Source organism: Alosa pseudoharengus, unplaced genomic scaffold, assembly GCF_046254945.1.
Source record: "Alosa pseudoharengus isolate Yale_2024_CS ecotype anadromous, Long Island Sound unplaced genomic scaffold, YU_APseudo_1.1 YU_APseudo_1.1_scf_7, whole genome shotgun sequence".
NCBI lineage: Eukaryota > Metazoa > Chordata > Actinopteri > Clupeiformes > Clupeidae > Alosa > Alosa pseudoharengus.
The window spans coordinates 20,306,706-20,325,481 of record NW_027468859.1 but is presented as its reverse complement, the minus strand read 5'-3'; the positions used below and the strand labels follow the sequence as shown (position 1 = coordinate 20,325,481).

General features: G+C 40.9%; 2 protein-coding genes and 1 non-coding gene across 3 annotated transcripts; 2 read left to right on the top strand and 1 right to left on the bottom strand.

The window, feature by feature from the left end:
- Positions 1 to 3,857: 3,857 nt before the first annotated feature.
- trnai-aau (transfer RNA isoleucine (anticodon AAU)) lies at positions 3,858 to 3,931 on the bottom strand. The gene has a single exon. It is a non-coding gene; the product is annotated as a tRNA-Ile (tRNA).
- A 698-nt stretch (positions 3,932 to 4,629) lies between these two features.
- Positions 4,630 to 6,451, top strand: ptger2b (prostaglandin E receptor 2b (subtype EP2)). Its single transcript, XM_076272411.1, has 2 exons — positions 4,630 to 5,410; positions 5,621 to 6,451. The coding sequence occupies exons 1-2, from the start codon at positions 4,697 to 4,699 to the stop codon at positions 5,897 to 5,899; spliced, it is 993 nt and encodes a 330-aa protein (XP_076128526.1). The 5' UTR covers positions 4,630 to 4,696; the 3' UTR covers positions 5,900 to 6,451.
- A 7,871-nt stretch (positions 6,452 to 14,322) lies between these two features.
- On the top strand, positions 14,323 to 18,070 carry grcc10 (gene rich cluster, C10 gene). The gene is made up of 4 exons (XM_076272607.1): positions 14,323 to 14,509; positions 14,928 to 15,002; positions 15,310 to 15,486; positions 17,142 to 18,070. Exons 2-4 carry the CDS (start codon positions 14,951 to 14,953, stop codon positions 17,279 to 17,281), a joined length of 369 nt encoding a protein of 122 aa, XP_076128722.1. The 5' UTR covers positions 14,323 to 14,509; positions 14,928 to 14,950; the 3' UTR covers positions 17,282 to 18,070.
- The last annotated feature ends 706 nt before the right edge of the window (positions 18,071 to 18,776 follow it).

Here is an 18,776-nt window from a genome sequence, read left to right as displayed (position 1 = left end):
ACCAACAAGGGTTGGCAACCCCTCAAAGGCAAAATAAAGTGTTTCAACCAATAACCGACGAGATGCGCGTCCCTTGAAATGTCCTGCTTCAACACCGGATGAGTACAGAGACAAAAAGATGAAAGAGCTGTGTCCTGTTGACATACTATTCCTAGGAACTGCTAATGAGCCATGGGAACCATAGATAAACTCCCTATTTTGTAAGTCGCTTTGGATGATAGCCTCAGCTAAATGACAATACATGTAAAATGTGGTAGGCCACTAAAGGCCTATGATCTCACTGAGCTGGCATAAGATACGCCTGGGAGAAAGAGGCATCTGAGGATAACACATTCACTGGGAATAGACTCCCTGGCCCAGAAATGCTGAGGCTTTTTAGATTAAGCTCCTTTGACCTCTCCAGAGCTCTCCCTCCCTCGGTAGCTATAAATCCAGGCAGGAAGCCCCTGACGAGTAGCCGACCGGCACCTTGGGTTCAGCCCCAATAGAAATGTACTATAGATTAAAATAGTTCATGTGGTGTTCTCAACACAGGAATAGTGAATATGTTATTTGTAATAGTTTTGGATGTATATTGATAACTGTGATTGGTAATGAGATGTGGTGAAGGTCTCTTATTGGTTGGTAGTAAAAGTGTCGAAAAAAATGTTTTTCTCTAGGCTGCTGTATTGGTACTGCACTGTGCTGTGGAATAGCTAGTGATACGTTGTGTTAAAAATAAAAACTGTAAACTTGTGTACAATATAAATCACAACATGTATTTCTGGTTTATATTTTAAAGTTTAAAAAGTTGTTTTAATGTTTGGTTATAATGTTGGCTTAGTAAATATTTAGAAAAGGAGAAAAGGTCGCAGTTTGCAAATATCAATCTTTTTATTGCATAATAAAAAGATTGATATACTGTATCAATGTGGGACCTTATCTCTTTTTTTGACTACGTTTTCTTCTAGTTTAGCCCAGCACTCTTAAAAATAAAAAGAGACTGACTGAAATGAAGCCTGCCCCTACCCTTGAATTCTCTTGATCAACAATTAAACATGTGACTGTAATTTCATATCAAAAAAGTTATTGTAACCAGAAAAACCTAGCCAGAACAGGACACCTTTCCGATTAGAATCTTTTCATTCTCTTATTATCCCATCCCAACTATCTCATAAAAGTGTCCTTTCAAGTTCAGCTGGAAGAGGAGTGGTCAGTTAAAGTGTAGAAATACTGTTTGTCCTACACACTGAATATTTTAGTGATAAGACATATGTGAAATTGTTGGATATCACACTAGGTCTACACTTAAAGCAACACCAAAGAGTTTTTTATACCTTAAATTAATGTTTCCAAAATCGTTTCAGTGGTTCATCAACTCGTAACAGGGTGAACGGCAATTCTGCATTTGCTTTGCGGCCCTCTATCGGCTATAACCGCACTATGTAAGTTTGCCAGATCGGGTAGCGGATCTATGGAGCTAAATTTGTCTCAATAATTGTATATGCGCAGAGGGGGATCCACAAATATTTCTTGATTTGCATGTGTGTTTTGATATCTACAAATAAGTCTGGCATCTTTCCCTCGCAGGCGTAGTCAAATGACTCTGTACCTGTACCAAGATGGCGGCCGTATCGACGCATTCCAAGAGGCTCAACGCGACTTCTAGTGTTTATTTCTACTAGTGCAGTGCCCGTTCAAACATGCTATTCCTGTAGCCCAATTACATGCCTGCAGGTAGGCCTGCTTTAAAAATAGGATGATAGGGAAAAACATAATTCCAGGTAAGCATTCAATAATGAATAGGCCTACAGATAATATAATAAATGTGAAGTGAGCAGAATTTAAGCATGGTTGCATGTGACATTTTTTTCAAATCAAAATGACATAATCCTAACAGCTGTTTTGAGTCAAGGCTATAGCCTATGCTTAGCCTATTGAACTTGACGATAGAGAAAACAAACCATTTTGTGGAATGATGCATCATATGGAATTTACAACGGTGTGAATCAAAAACAGTCTCTGGTGGCCTATAAGTGACATCACACTCTGTCTGCCACTCGTTGCTTGTCGCTGGTTATGCTTTGCATGTGTGGCATTTTCTGAGACGTTCTTTAATTCGGGACCATATCGCTCGTTTCAATTTAGGACCTTGCAGTTGGAATTGTCGTTTGCTTATTCAAAGTCTAAAGACAGTCCAAAGTAGCCTGGGCTATTCATATAGGCCTAAGTGGCATCACACTGCCTGCCACTCGTTGCTTGTTGCTAGTTATGCTTTGCATGTGTGGCATTCTGAGACGTTCTTTAATTCGGGACCATTATCGCTCGTTTCAATTTAGGACCTTGCAGTTGGAATTGTCGTTTGCTTATTCAAAGTCTAAAGACAGTCCAGAGTAGCCTGGGCTATTCGAAGTGTCCGTTTATTGCACATCATTTTTTACGTCATTTTGAAGAGCCACTGCATACCTGTGTGTTGGCGTGTTGTTGCAAAATCCGCTGAGTTCCCTTTATTGTTGAGGTCAGACATGTTAAGTTTTTACCCGTGTAACCTACACTGATCCAGTTCTGCCAAAGCCCTGCTTCTATCCTCACTGGTAGCTTACAGTACAGTGCTGTGTGGGAGGGGGAGTTGCTAGCGGCGAAAGCCAAAGTGTGCTTCTTTTACCATATATTTAACGATATCTTTTGCATTTCTTATTCAAACGTCAAATTTGGCACTGCACTTACTCATGCCCGTAGCAAGACACCTGCCAAGTTTGAAATCAGTCTGACAAACGGGCAGCGAGATATGCGTGCCACAGACACACAGACAGACAGACAGACACACAGACGCTTCTTGCTTTATAGATAGATGATGAGTCCCATAGAACAACACTGCCATCTACTGGATTAGAAAGTGTCAGCAGGCTACTTGTGGATCTGGGTGGCTTCCCTGTGCAAAGTTTGTCTCAAAAATATGTGATCCACAAATGCTGATCCACAAATGCGAAAACGAAAACTGTGTGTGCTGGTGATCCACAAATGCAAAATTAGATTTCACAAAGGCAATTTTCAGTTTTACAAATACACATCTACAATTGTGAAAACCAATTTACAAGTTACAAATATGATTTTTTTTATTTGTGGATGTCAAAACACGAATGCAAGTCAAGAAATATTTGTGGATGTCGCCATCTACTGGATTGCGATTTCTGTGTGCCGGTGAATTAAAGTAGGCCTATTTACGTGTGGATTTGTGTGACTTTCATGTGAAGAACGTCTCAACAACACGTAACTTTGGAAAGCGAAGAATGCGTGTGCTGGTGATCCACAAATGCAGACTCACATTTCACAAATGAAATTTTCGATTTTACAAATGGCATTTTATTTACAAATGCACATCTATATTTGTAAAAATCAATATACGAGTTACAAATATTTTTTTTATTTGTAGATATCAAAATACACCTGCAAATCAAGAAATATTTGTGGATCCACCTCTGCGCATATACAAATATTATTGAGACAAATTTAGCTCTATACGGATCTGTAGTTCGATGGAATGAGACATAAGAAACTACAAATTTGACTTGCATCTGATGTCGCAATACATCGTACTTTTATAAGTCATGCAAAATGTTCTACCTTGTCTGTGGACATCGTTATTTGCAAAGCCGGTGCTGGATAAACAAATAGCGTGCGTGCAACAGAGGGAAAGTTCTTTGGTGTTGCTTTAATCCCTATCTCACATCCTTTGCCTACAGTTGGTGCAAATTACTACATAGCTGTCAGGTCCTAGGCAGAACTATCTGCTTCACTTTTCACATATCTGCGGTAACTGGAAATGTTGCCGTAATTGTTGACAAGTATTTCATTCCTTCACCAACAATAAATGTTCTTGGCCAGTACGGGGATCGAACCCGCGACCTTGGCGTTATTAGCACCACGCTCTAACCAACTGAGCTAACCGGCCATACGTTAATCCTGCATAAACTTGTAAATAATACAAACAACAACTGTACTCTTCCTGTGCTTTTTGTGAGACTGTTAAAATGAAATTAAAGTATTGAATTCAGAACATGTGTAAAAACACCGTTTCACTGTGCCGGTGAACTGCACATTAATTATTTAAATAGACTAAAATACTGGACAAAAGAGAACAGATGTTTCTAACGAAACTGTTTTTTACGAAACCAATAAATGTCTGAAAAAATAGCCTTCTTTTTGACACATGCAAGTTGAAAAGTGTTCCTGTTTCACAAAAGTTCTCAGCTTAGCCTACTAATTGTTGCAGTAGTTTTACTAAGATAGTTAGTTATTCAACTGAAATAATTGAAATACACTACACATTTACTGTACGAGCTCCTCTACAGCAATTTTTTTATTTGCAACATGACCATACTTTCACTGTCACAATGACGTCATGATCACAAATTGCAATGGGGTGAATCACTGCTTCTTTTTGTCAGAGAGCGTGTGACGTGTACACTCTATATAGCGCTGCGCTCGGGAGCGCACGGCGAGCATTTGGAGACTTGCAACACGTGCACCAAATACTCACAGAGAAAGCACAGCATTGTGTCCGTGAAGTTGTCCCTCGCCTATCGAACTGTTACAGTATATGTGTGAACAGTAATAAGCCAAAGAGCACTTTGAGATGGAACGCTCAAATGTTTCAGACACACATTGCAAATTCCTTGGCCCAGACAACCCAGGGACTCCAGCGGTTTCCGCATCCATGTTCGCGGCCGGGGTTCTTGGAAACATCTTCGCGTTGTTTCTGTTGGAGATACGACGTTGGAGGAAAAGTCGCTCTCTTTTTCACGTGTTGGTTACTGCTTTGGTTATCACGGATTTACTCGGGACGCTTGCTGTGAGCCCGGTAGTTCTTGCCGCATACGTGAGGAAGGCGAGCCTGGAAATGATGGGAGGCAGACCTCTCTGCAACCACTTCGGCTTCAGCATGACATTTTTCAGCCTAGCCACCCTGTCCATTCTGCTGGCCATGGCTGTGGAACGTTGGCTCTCCATTGGGCACGCGTACTTTTACGAGAGGTACATTACCAAGCGCTGCGGATACTTTACGATTCCTCTCATCTACCTAGTTTGCTTTGCATTCTGTACACTACCTTTCGCAGGTGTTGGGAAGTATCTGTTGTATTGTCCCGGTACGTGGTGCTTCTTTGACATGCATCCTAAAGAGCGCCGAGGTCAAATTTACGCGGGACTCTACGCATCTGCTATGCTCGTGATGATTCTGTGCACGGTGTTCTGCAATGGATCTGTCGGCTATCATCTGTTTGGCATGTACCGGAGGAGAAAACACAATCGTGGATCGTTTCGAGGACCGCGAGGTCGTAAAAGATACGAGTCCATCACTAAGGAAGTAGAGCATCTTGTCCTCCTCGTTGTGATGACCGTTTGTTTTTTATTTTTTTCTCTTCCGCTTGTGGTAAGCCAAGTTACTCAACACTTCTGAAATCAGATGTAGTAGATTCACCCCTGTAGTCGGATAGTAGTTTGTATTCACCCATATACTGTATATTTGATTTGTTTAGAATTAGCATTGTTTTAGTTCTTGCCCAAACCCCTGCTGGCAATAATTTAAATGTAGAATTGTCAGCTTTATGTTTTGATGCAGTGGCTTGTGTGTTCTTCTAAGATCCAGGTGTACACAAACTTCTTCCGAACTGAGACCAGCCATAAGAAGGACCTCCAGATGCTCCGCCTGCTCTCCTTCAACTCCATCGTGGACCCCTGGGTCTTCATCATCCTCAGCCCCTCTGTCCTGCGCTTCCTGTGGGGGAAGCTGTGCCGGCGGCAGCAGCAGCCACTGGTCAGTGTGGAGAGGACCATCCACACCACGAGACCCATCAGGCTTGATAGCCCAGCAGATGGTCACAAGCTGCCTGCACAGACGCCTGTTGCCCTCTGCCCGTGAGGAGTGACGACCAGAGATAGGGCCTGGATGGTCAAACGTGGTGCACTGTGTGGCCCACTGTGGCATCCATTCGCAGTGGATGATCCAGTCAGATTGAGGGATGTCCTCCTGACAGGTTGTGTCAGAGGTCAGATGTGTGGTCACAGCTGTGGACCTACATGCCTTTGACTAAATGTGAGTGGACAGACTGCTCGAGGAGAGAGGATGGGACACAGTACAGAACGATCTGAGAAGACAAGAACTAACTGCAAGAACTAATGGAGTGCCATCATGACTGCATGGACAAGATGAGCGTGTCACTGCACATCACTGTATAAATTCAAGATAGCACCAGTGATGATTTTATGAAGTTTTAAATCACAAGCTTAATCTAAAAATGATCAAGGCTAAACACATTAAATACATGCGTCCATGAAAATATATCAGACAGCATTTCCATGCACACAAGGAAACAGGAAACAATTTAAACTCCAAAAGGAGTTGTCATGTCAGTTGAATTGTACAGTGTAGTTCTGTTCATGTTTCTGATTTCATTGTACACTGGGGGGGATACATAAATAATGTATATACAAAATGGATAAATAAATGAAACAATCTGTGGGAAAAACACTCTCAGGAGAATAGCGGTATGGTCTGTAAAAAGTGAACCTAATTTTCATCATGACTGTTTGCTTACAAAAGGTTAAAAATATCACAGGATGTTGCCTGAAGCCCATGATGGAACTGAGGGCATGTCATGTATAGTGTTCAACATGTGACGATTAAATACTCTTAACCCCAGAGGGCCATCAGCAATGTACTGCTGGGAAGAATCCAGACTTCTACAATTTTATAAACAATATAGATTTCATTGTACCCTATGTCAGAGTCAGATACTTCAATTAAAATTGCGTTTACAGAGGCATCTGCCTTGCTCGGTTTTGGTGACTTTTGCAGGAAGTATTTGAGAGCTTGTCCACACAAGCAGAATGTCTCAGGGCAATTGTGACATGGAATAAATCTTATTCAAATCAATCTTATTTGAATAAAGTTTGGTGGGAAGTAATGCTTATATTATATATGATGCTTAATTAGTTACCTACAATTTCCTGACTATTAATTAACAAAAGTTAATACATTGATTTTGAGCAATTTCTCTAGCTATGAGGTTAGTACACTGGGGCGGGGCCATATTGGGTTATGGGAAATGTGTTTCTTTTCTTCCCACTAATTATGATTCATTGGGCTGTTGGGCACTGCGGTTTATACACAGGTGTGCTTAATCCTAGTTTTATTTTATTTTTAAATAGCATAAAACACTGTCCTGCGGTTTTAGTTTAGTTTTTAGTTCAGTGAAATTAAAATTAAGCACATTAAAGAATATTTAATGGGAACAGATGAGGATATTTTTGGTGTGAGTGTGAGCAGTGCTACAGGAAAGGCTGGTTAAGCAGAGTGGAAAAGATATGGAGCAACATGTCCAAATGAACATGACACTGTACATTTAAGAAGATCACTAAACCACAGAGACAGACTATGTCTGTCATAGCCAAAGTTAACACAATACAGTGAAGTCTAGCATCTCATCCTTAGATCTGGTTAAACAGTACACTTTGTGTGTGTGTGTGTGTGTGAGAGAGAGAAAGACAAACTCAATATTGCCTGTGTGACAAGGGTTTGTGTATAACTCCTTTATCTATTTAACAGGGCCCTGAGGAGGAGGCTCCTTATAGGGTGTGAACAATTCTCTGTGTTCTGTTTGTCTGTCAGTGCTCTTTAACAGTGTTTGTTTAAGACTTCATCCTGCGATGTCAGTTTAACTTAATTTTAACAGTTTAACTTAATTTCCGACTTAACCTGCCCTATAAGCACTGTCATTTATGTGTCACAAAGTGTGCAAACAATTAGAAAGCAATCTTCACACTATGGATCAAAACTGAAGTAAACATGGTCTTCTTCGTCTTCATCTTTATCTTCCTCCACCTCGTCCCCATCTCCGCATAGCTAATTAAATTCCCAGGCCTTTCATGCAACACTGTTCCAATTAAGAATTTGAAACAACACTTAAGTCTTTGGATCACTGTGCACCTCAGGCTAGGCCTACTTCATCTTGCGAGGCTGTGGTTTGTTTCAGTAATTTAGTGACCTGCGTATGAATTGGTTGTCTTACCCCCAGAGAGAGAGAGAGAGAAAAAGAAAGGACCGATGTGGGAGACTCATGACTTTATAACCTGGATTATTGTGTCCTATACTGCACACTTGACTTGGACTCTGGTGTACAGGGCCCAAGGCTTTGTTCCATGTTCTGTGGCTTTGAGTATAATTCAGCCTCGGTTCTCAACAGCTGCAGTAGTCTGTGTGTGTGTGTGTGTGTGCAGCTGTGTGTGTTACACATTGAAGAATTTAAGATAACTGGCGTCCGGTTCTCATAGTCAGTACAAAAATATATGCTCTGAGAAAAAAAAACTATGTGACTCTTGTCTTGTTCTGTAATTCAAAGCTAAAAGTTCAACATGGCTGAAGTGTATTAATCAGGAAATGTCCACAGAGACAAGCATCCTTGCCGGCCAGATATCTCCCATACAGGCTACCACACAGGATAGGATATAGTCCAACAGTGGCAAAGTTCAGAAATGCTAAAATTGCTTACTGTAGCCTAACTTTAGCCATTAAAGCTTTTGTTCATCAAGGGGTTAGTGCAGTGGCTCTTAAACTTTTTGTCTGGCGACCCCCCAAAAAACATGGGCCAAGTCTCGCGACCCCCTTCTCTCTAATCGGTGGAATTTGGTTTCCAAATGTAGCGAGATGGGCATTGGAAGCAGAGGCAGAAAATGTCTTCTCTCATAGGTAGGCAATGTCAACATCAAAGGCATTATGTCAATGGCAGCTTTTGACTAAAAACCTTTAAAAAAATGTCTTTAATCCAGACTGCAAATCATTTTGCGACCCCTCCAATATTTTTGGCGACCCCCAGTTTGAGAATCACTGGGTTAGTGTGAGCAGTCTGCAGACAGTGACCATTTCCCAAAGACAGACTGGGAATGCAAACACAGAGCTCTATTAAAGAGAAAAACAAACAGCTACTTGCCAATGTAAATATTTCTGTTCGAAGCGCAGCAACGCAAGTCTCACTATTGTTTAGTATAATTAATGCTTCAGTTCAATGTTCCTGTGCTCGTCAGTGTCTAGTGCCATCACGCACAGGCTGCTAAAAGTATCTATGTGGATAGGCTTGCCATAAACAGAGGATCTTTGTAATATACACAGACTTCCATTAACAGGAGGCCTGGATCAGATGCAGATAAGATTTACGTACAACACATGCCTATATAAAAGAAATGCAGGCTACTCACACTATTCTGTAATACTTTATTCTATAATATTTTTTAAATATAGACAAAAACGCCTCATAAAGAATTATCGTTTTTTTAAACGTTGACATGTCAGGCTGGGGGAAAATCTCGAATGGGAATCATTTTCTCAAAACTGATGTAAAAAATATAGGCATATTTAAAAATGTTCTTTGCTTCTGAAGAACTTGACACCATTTGTTTCTGCATTGGTGGGCCTTTGTTTTCAATGTTATTAAAAAAAACATTTGACTGGAAAACTCCATGTACCTTAGTCACACATGGCCCTAATTTGAGATGTCGAAATAACACACCACACTGTAACCATCTGAAAATGAGGTCAGTAAAAAAAAAAGGATCCGATATGTCTCACATGGATCTCAGTATACAGCGAACGCTTAAACAATCTGTGTCCTCTGTTTGTGCACGTTGGCCAGACAGAGCAGCTTTGCTGATCAAAAGGAAAACATGCTCACAGTGACACAGTCCAGGAATGTGTTTGTGCAAAAGAGCTGAGTTTGAAGCTGCGCTTACACTATACACAACAAACACGACCTCTAAGCTTATGTGAGCACATACACATCAACACCCACTGTTGCAGGCACAGATATTTAGCTGACTGTAGTGCAGAGCTGGAGTCAAGGTGTGTCAGACACACGGACCACATCAGAACCAGTCAGGTTTGTTCCCAAGTCACCCTGGCTGGTGGCGTTGTGCCCATTGAAGCTAGGCAGCGATACGTCCACATGCCAACATGCCCAGACTTTGGTTAAGTTCCCCCCAAAAGTCTTTGAATATGCAGATTCAACATAATCGTGTCATCATTTTCTGTCTATCTCACTCCCCCCAACTCTAATCGTGCCCACCAAAAGTTTTAGCTTGCGTAACGTAACGCCCCTGATGCCGGCCATAGGAGCCATGCTCTTAGGATTGAGGAGGCAGGGGTGTGGTTTGGCCAACTCTGGGCTGAGGCATTTGTTTTGTCCCAGACAGCAGTGCCCACTCTCAAACACAGATGGGCCAGCTGGTCCCTCTCAGCAGCAGGGGAAAACCTGTGGGAACCGAAGGCCTTATATAGACCCTTTCAACAAGGTAAACACAAACAATGCTTGAACATTCTATTTGGGCCCCAATCTACTTCCTCTGCATTAAGATAACATATGGAATGTTAAAAAGGAAGTCTTGTGGGGCCAACTATGATGCTGATAATGGAACTCTCTTGAAAGGGTCCATACTCCATTACAGAATAGGGGGTGTGGGGGTGCTATGAGAGCACTGTGCCGGCTATGATTGAGTTAGCTTTGTGTTTAGAATAAACATTGTGCAGTATATGAAAGGGAGAAGAATATCAATAATGGAACATGATGGTATTATCCATAAAGAGCACCTATCATTGGCAAACACTGCATACTTTTCCCCATGCTGGGTCCAGTGAAACTTCTGGAAAAATATTCCTATTGTCAAAATCATTCCATTTAATTGCTGATAGCGCTGAATGGGTTTGGGTTTTTGCTAATATATTTATAACATGTTTTCACAAAAGTGTGTTCGTATGGGAACTCTGTGGTTTCATAGTGATGCAGGGAACGTATTTGTGGAACTCAGGGAGCAACCATCTGGTTTAACTCAAAAACTCCTAAAATAACTTGAGCACTTAACCTTGCAAATTGTGAGAGCACTGGTGACAATTTGAAAACATTAATGTAAAGAATAATATGAGAAAGATCAATACAGTTACAAGAAAAGAGCAAAAATGAAACAAACAAGGTGCAAGAGCCCTGTTGAGTCAATATGTTTACCAACGCAAAACTGCTTTTCTTTCTCGTTTGTTTTTTCTATGTTGTCCTTTTGTTTCTGTGTAGTTCTTGCCTGTTCCCTCCACTCTTTTGAACATATTCATTATTTTAAACATTGAACGTTTGAAAGCTGTCTCTGTTCAAGGAGCTGCTATATTATTTTTAAAATATGTAAATCTCTGGAGTGACTATCCCTGTTTATGGTTTTGGTAGCAGATGTTTTCATCCAAAGCAACTTAACATCAGAATAACAATGAGCAATAACGCCAAACATTAGGCCTATACAATAACATTGAAAGTAGCAATTCACAGTCTCAGATTCAGGGATGGATTACTGCACAGGCCTACCGGGCCCAGGCCCAGGGGCCCAAGGGGTCAGGGGGCCCTGAAGCCCAAGCCTTTGCATGGAATCATTGCCTCAATATCAACAAATCAGGATGTAGGCTATGAATCTGATTGAATTTAGTATTGGCCATCCCCAAAATGCACCAGAATACAGGAAATCACATCAAACAAATTAAAAAAATTCTGGGGGAGGACCCCCAAACCCATCTGGGCCCAGGGGCCCGAAAGTTCATAATCCGCCCATGCTCAGATTTGGGGATGGTTCGAAGATTTAGGAGAAGTTTTGTGGGGATTATGGAGTTATCAAGACGTGCATGTTACATTATGTTCCCAGGGTCTGAGACAGGACAGTTGAGAAGGATGGGGTCATGGACTTCCCTATGACCCTGAAATGATCTCGCAAAGGCCACCGTGACTTTCTCTTCCTGGAAGCACATCCTGCAACTGGAACACATCACAGCAGCCTGTGTATATTTGGACTTGTGTTGGTATACAGGGTTGAAGTGATGCTACTGATTTGTTTAGCACTGAGTGGTGTTGTTTAGTGTGGAGAGGATATTTGGGGGTGATGGGGTCACAGGAACTCACTCTGGGAGTATAGCTGTCATTGTGCCGTCATCTTTTACTCATATGCAGTTCATCTGACCTGACCTGAGGTTGACAGGCACTCATTTCCCGTCAAAACACACAGCGACCCTTCATAATTATGATTCATAGATACCTCAGAGACAGAAATAAAATATCATTAAAATAGATGGACATGGGGTAAATTACAGTAAAGTGCCGCCTCTTAAAAAAACAAGACCTAGCCTACACTTCAAGTTTGTTATTGCCTTCGGCTATAGACAGGTCATTATTAAAAAATTTCTCGATCGGGTTGATGCTTGTGTCAACTCTGACATCACAGTAACGCCTGAACAAGCACTCTGGCCAAAATGACACATTTTCCTACCCTGGAAATCCAGAGTTCTCGTGAAAGCACAATTTGAATTGTGTCTGCAACAGTGGCGGCTGGTGGTTAAAAAAATAACGGAGGAAGGAATGTCTGCTTGATTGGCGTTAGTGGCAAATGTGAGGTTGTGATGGTGTTGGTGGCATATGTGAACAATAGAGTATGTAGGCCGCCTACCCAGACACATTTATAGCAGCAGTATGTACTATGTAGCAGGGGGGGGGGGGGAGGTCTGACCTAAGGAGCTAGGCAAGCATGCAGCAGCCAGAAAAGTTGTGGGTTCAATTCTTGGCTTCCACCATTGTGCATTTGAGCAAGGCACTTAACCCCAAACAATGGGACAATGGACTTTGTAATATAATTTAAATATTTAAGTCACTTTGGATAATAGTGCTAAATTAATAAATGTAAATTTAGGTCTGGGAAGTCAGGGAAGATATGTAGGTCTAGTTATGAAATACTGTTTTCCAGATGTGAAAAATTACGGAAAGTCTGGAGGTTTTGCTCAGTGTAATATATTGGCAGAAAAGTCTATAATAATAAAAATAGACACTTGTTTTATAAAACCATGGAACTATTTACCATTAAAAATAGACCTTAAATGTGTCTATTTGTAACATGCTATTGTTTTTAAAGCCAAATCGCTATAATTTAAAGACAGGTTGTAATAGCTAAGTGGGAATTTATGAAAGCATAACTTGGATGATTACCAAGTGAACTGTCCACGTATGTGACAGGTCAGCAGTAGGTTATGGCTGATTGTTTTCTGTGCTAACGTTACCAGTTAGCCATTAGTAGCCTATTTGCATGGCCTATTTGTCTGACTATGTAGCCTACACTAGCCTTACCGTCTTGTTTTGGAATATGAATTTTTGGAGCTGGTCTTCCTGCTTTGATAAACATTCATCATACATCAGTGTATTCGCAGTGTATTTGAATGTATAAAAGATTTGAGATTCCATTGTACTGTTTATTTCACGAGCAAAAAACAAGCTTTCCGTTCAACATAAGATTCGTAGACTGCAGATAACGTTCTTGAACCGTTGCCGCTAAAAACAGCACCCCCTATCGCAATTGAAAATTACTGTACGGAGGAGCTTCCTCCCTTGGCCATTGAAAACGACGTGATTCACGAGCCGCTGGGGTCCGAGGCGTTTATAATGGACTTCAATGAGGGGCTTGAGGAGGAAGCTCCTCCATACAGTAATTTTCAATAGCGATAGGGGGTGCTGTTGCCATTTTGACCTAGGGGAACGATTTTGTTCATTCAAAGTGTTAAAAATAGTAATATTAACAGTAATTTATCAGATTAGTAATTCACTTTATATATTTTTTATTTTTCTCTGAAATTTTAGGGAGGGTGTTCCTCCCTTTCCTCAATGAAGGAGCCTCCTCTGGTCTGCAAGAGACTCTGGCAATGAGTAATGATGCACGTTAGGCTACTTTTGCCCCTTGCTTCGCGGGGAACCAATCACATTGGTGTATGATATAGGCGGGCGAGAGGCAAGCTAATCAGATGATGACAATGCTGCAACATTGGAAGTCCGGAATCAGCCAGTAAACATTGGTCGTCGTGTTATCCAATAGCGTCGAAGTCCGGAATCACTCAGAGTAAACATTGGTCTAGTGTTATCCAATTGTGTGCAGTGAGATTTTCAAATGCATGCTTGGTGTCGCCCCTCGAGTTGGGTCATTACATCACTCGTGGCCAGACCCTTAATCTTTCTAGATTGCAGGGTCTGGATTTTCCAGGCTATGTTACTCCCTCAAAACACTTAAAACATGCAGCAAAAGCAAATTCTGTCTTCAAAAAACTGACTTCTGCTGTGCAAAAGAAGATGTTCATGAAGACCAAGTGGATCCCAGTTTCTTCAAACAGGTCAAAGCAATCGAGAAAAACTGTAACCCTAGGAAATGGGAAATGTGCAATGCGAGAGTGGTTGAGCGTAAAATGACTTTTATTATGACACAACATCCCGGCATCCTGCGCCGGGCCGGAAGTTGACTATGTAATTCTTGTCGCCTCGAAAAACATAGGTGGGCTCACTTGAAATGTCTCTCTTGTATTTATATTAGATATCGAATACAGACTAAAGACCCTGTATTCCATGAAGTTGAACTTTGTGCTGTAGGTAATCTGGTGGATATAACGAATAGCGAAGTCAGATATAGGCCCACGAAATTTTAGGTAAGACATTGCTCTTATCGACATTTGATGTGTGAATGAATGCATCCCTGTCTGTCGGACTCTAACGTGATTATTCTGTTGTGATTTATATGGATAGTGGTCTGTTTTCGGTTTAAAACATTTAACATTCCATTGCACTAGGTAGTCCGTGACTGTGAATTGTCAAACCCCAAATAGTTTATTCATTCGTAACAACACAAAATATTGAAACTAGTGATAAACTCACCTGGAGAGGAATGTGACAGTAGCATCAGAGATAAATGTGTTCTAAGTTTCTAAGACTCTAGATAGAACATTTAACATTTTAACATATATGAACATCTACGTTTAATACTGTAGCCTAGGCTACATTTGCTGCATAGGTCAAGTACGGTAGCCCAGAATTCTTCTTAATGCACTGTGGTTGGTTGTTTTGCAGGTCCTCTACCAGACAGAACCAAAATGGCATCTGCCCCTGCGCAGCAACCCACACTCACAGTGGAACAGGCTCGAGGTATAGGGCTACCAATCAGTAGTTAGCACATTTGATGTACACTTTCAAAAAATGGTGGAGACAGTTGCACAGTAAGATTTAGGGTGTTTAGGGTGGTATGGAATAGATTGGAGCAGTGTTGTTGATCCAGTAGTCCAGAACTAAAGTGTGTGATTCATTTTGTGTGTGTGTGTTTGTGCGCGTTGTGTGTGCGTGCGTGCGTGCGTTGTGTGTGTGTGTGTGTGTGTGTGTGTGTGTGTGTGTGTGCGTGTGCGTGTGCGTGTGCGTGTGCGTGTGCGTGCGTGCGTGCATGCTTGTGTGTATGCAGTGGTACTGAGCGAGGTGATCCAGGCCTTCTCTGTGCCGGAGAACGCGGCGCGGATGGAAGAGGCCAGGGAGAGTGCATGTAACGACATGGGCAAGATGCTCCAGCTGGTTCTCCCTGTGGCCACCCAGATCCAGCAGGAGGTCATCAAGGCCTACGGCTTCAACAACGAGGGCGAAGGTAAGGACTGGAGGGTCTGAGCTGGAATCTGTCTGTGTTATCGATGTTGTACTTAGCTGTGTTCTCTATTATGTAATTTTTTGTTCTCTTTGTTGCTATCATGATCAATGTGATATGCGTAGCTTCTGATGACACATGGAAGTGCATCTATGTGCATGTGTAGGTGTTTCAGCTGTGTTTATTTTGCAGTTATGTTACATGTTATTTTTTATTATTTTTATTTTTAGTACCCTGGCTGGTTGTAGTACCTGCTGGGTTGATTATTTCAAATCAGTGCTCCTTACACAGCGTCACAAAATGACTTGGTAATCAGAAACAAAGCAATGACATGAGATTATTATAATAAGTAAGTAAGTAGGTAAGATTTATTTATAAATTAAATTTTAATTTAAACACAGCTTTCACTGACAAAATAAAACAAATTACATAAAAATAAAATAAATGAAAAAGGTAAACAAATAAATACAGTGTGAGACCTACAACAGCAGACAGACACAGATCAACAGCAACATGACAGCAACAACAGTAGGAGACATGAAGAGTTACAGATATGGCAACAGAAGGAGGGTTAGGAAGCTTGGAAAGCCAAAGAATAAAGGTGGGTTTTGAGCCTTGACTTAAAAGCAAAGATGGAGGGAGCATTTTTAATGTCCAGGGGCAATTGGTTCCACAGCCGTGGCACTGCAACTGCGAAGGCTCTGTCACCTTTTTTTTTTTTTGTGGGGGGGGGGGGCTTTTTATGCCTTTAATGATAGGACAGTGGAGAGTGACAGTAAGCGAATGGGAGAGTGAGCTGGCGTGGGATCCGGAAGGTACCACGGGGCGGGAATCGAACACGGGTCGCCGGCGTACGGTGCATGTGCCCCAGCCAGGCTCTGTCACCTTTTTGTTTGAGCCGTGACCGAGATACCTGGAAGTGGGCTTTGCCTGTAGATCTGAGAGACCTGGGGACTTGGTGGGGATGGATGTAATCAGTGATATAACTAGGGGCCTGCCCATTAATATACTTAAAAACAATCAGAACGATCTTGAACTGGACTCTAAAATGAACAGGTAGCCCATACAAGGAAGCCAGGACTGGAGTAATGTGCTCATGTCTCTTAGTACCAGTCAGCAGTCTAGCAGCCACATTTTGGACCATCTGCAGATGATTGATAGGGACTGGGGGAAGCCTAGAGAGAATTGAAATAATCTAGCTATGATGCAATAAAGGCATGAGTGACTTTTTCCAGATCATAAAAAGACAGAAAAGGTTCGCGTTTGGCAATTTCTCGTAACTGATCAAAGATGTTTTGACAAAACATCAGATTTTTTGTCAAGACAAAGCTCTGAGTCAATGTTTTTAGCATGAGACTTGAGATATGGGCAAGGTGATCTAGCTGGCTGGCAAGAGTGTGTCTAGATTTGGGAGAGCCAAAAATCATAACTTCAGTTTTGATGCTGTTATAATTACACTATTATAAAACACTATTCACATGTCAACAGCTTTCAAGTGTGTAAAGAAAATGACATTAAACATGTATCAAGTTATGTTTTGTAATTTCATTTTATCATCATGAATGAAATGTGTGTCCTGTGCTCTTTCAAAGATTCTTTAGAGGTTGATGAACTCTGTTTCTTGTTTCATAAGGATAATAATAATGTCTTTTTTCTAGGTGTCCTGAAATTTGCCAGGCTGGTGAAAATGTATGAAACACAGGACCCAGAAATCGCAGCCATGTCTGTCAAACTTAAGTCCCTCCTCCTACCACCTCTTTCAACACCTCCGATTGGAGGAGGCATCCCAGCCTCCTAGGCTGGCCAATGATCTGTGTGGAAACTACATAACTTTACTATGGTCATTCTGTGAAAAAAAGAATTTAATTGGAAAAAGTGCAGGAGCATTTTTTCCATTACAAAAGGGTCATTCGTAGTCTAATGGGATTCCATTAAAAAAAATTTTATAACATTCCCATGGCATTTGTCTGGAGTTCAGTTCAACAGAAGGACCGCTACCCTCTTTGCCAACATGTAAGCCAATGCCATTGTCCAGGCTACTGATCCTGTTACATGTGCTCAAATAATATAAAAGGCACAGGCCATTATTCATTTTTACCCAGGTTAGAGATTTGGAAATAGATGTGTGTTTTGCTTATGCTGATGATAATGACTTTTTAGACATGTCTGTTTTGTACCATACAGCCTACCTAATGTTAAAAGACTACTCAGTTTGAAGTGCTCATTTCCATAATGCATATGTTTATTCCTTATACTCCTGCTCCTATTACCCTGACATTTTAACACATTTTCAGTCCTGTGCATCTTACCTTTTCTGTCTGCAGAGGAAACACAAAGTAGATGCCACATGACACAGTTTTGTTGCACTGACTGAGAAGGTCTTTATATTTAAATGGAAATATTGAATAATGAAATGGAGGGAGAACCATGAATGCCAACAGCAGCCAATTTGCCTGTATGTTTTAAAACGTGTATATATATATATGTCTCATCTTCTACATCGGTTGACAGCTTGCCTACTATCATTGAAAATGAACAGTTGGTTTGTGATTGTTATTATTTCTTAATAAATGTGTATTGGTAACAACGTGGTCTCATAGACCTACAGTTAACAAAAGTTGCTGGATATTTTTGATTACCCCAACTGGTAATTAACCTTTTTTTTGACAAGTGATATTTAACCTATTGTTTCTATAATTGTTTATTTTGTGTTAAATTGTATTGACATGTTGACAAGATATAACATAAAATGCAAAACAACTTACTCTGTGCCACCATTCTATTTGTCAGTTAGCATACAACATGTTTGCCCATATACACAGCAGCACAATGTGGCACATTTACTTTATTAAAATATCTTTTGATGCTGCAGCAGTCACTATTCAGGTAGTTACTGAATGATTTAAGTTTTCATTCCAGTAAGAAAGGGTTGTCTCAATCTATGCATCTGACATTTGTTGCTAATTGTGTTATATTAAAGTATACTTTTTTTTACAATTTTCCAGAAATTTAGTTAAGTGAGGAGACTGCACAATTACATTCAGAAAAAGTAGTTTCAGTCAATCTGCTTTTTCTTCAAGCTGCCCATGAATGGAACTCAATACCAACCCACATTAGAGACTTAACAATACACACCACATTCAAATCCACCCTAAAGAAGAGGATAATCAGCAATCAGACCTGTTATCATCCAATTCTAACAGAATGTCTGCGTTTTTTTGTTGTTTGTTTTTTTACCGGCAATTTATGCTGCCTAGGCTATATTATTATTTCTTGTTGTTATGTGCTTTGTG

What these genes read in the sequence shown, in the direction of transcription:
- ptger2b (XM_076272411.1), top strand. Translation starts at nt 4,697, where the DNA reads ATGTTCGCGGCCGGGGTTCTTGGAAACATCTTCGCGTTGTTTCTGTTG. An exon ending in TTTTTTCTCTTCCGCTTGTG is followed by an intron (nt 5,411 to 5,620) that starts GTAAGCCAAGTT and finishes TGTTCTTCTAAG; the next exon opens with ATCCAGGTGTACACAAACTT.
- grcc10 (XM_076272607.1), top strand. Translation starts at nt 14,951, where the DNA reads ATGGCATCTGCCCCTGCGCAGCAACCCACACTCACAGTGGAACAGGCT. An exon ending in CACAGTGGAACAGGCTCGAG is followed by an intron (nt 15,003 to 15,309) that starts GTATAGGGCTAC and finishes GTGTGTATGCAG; the next exon opens with TGGTACTGAGCGAGGTGATC. An exon ending in CTTCAACAACGAGGGCGAAG is followed by an intron (nt 15,487 to 17,141) that starts GTAAGGACTGGA and finishes TCTTTTTTCTAG; the next exon opens with GTGTCCTGAAATTTGCCAGG.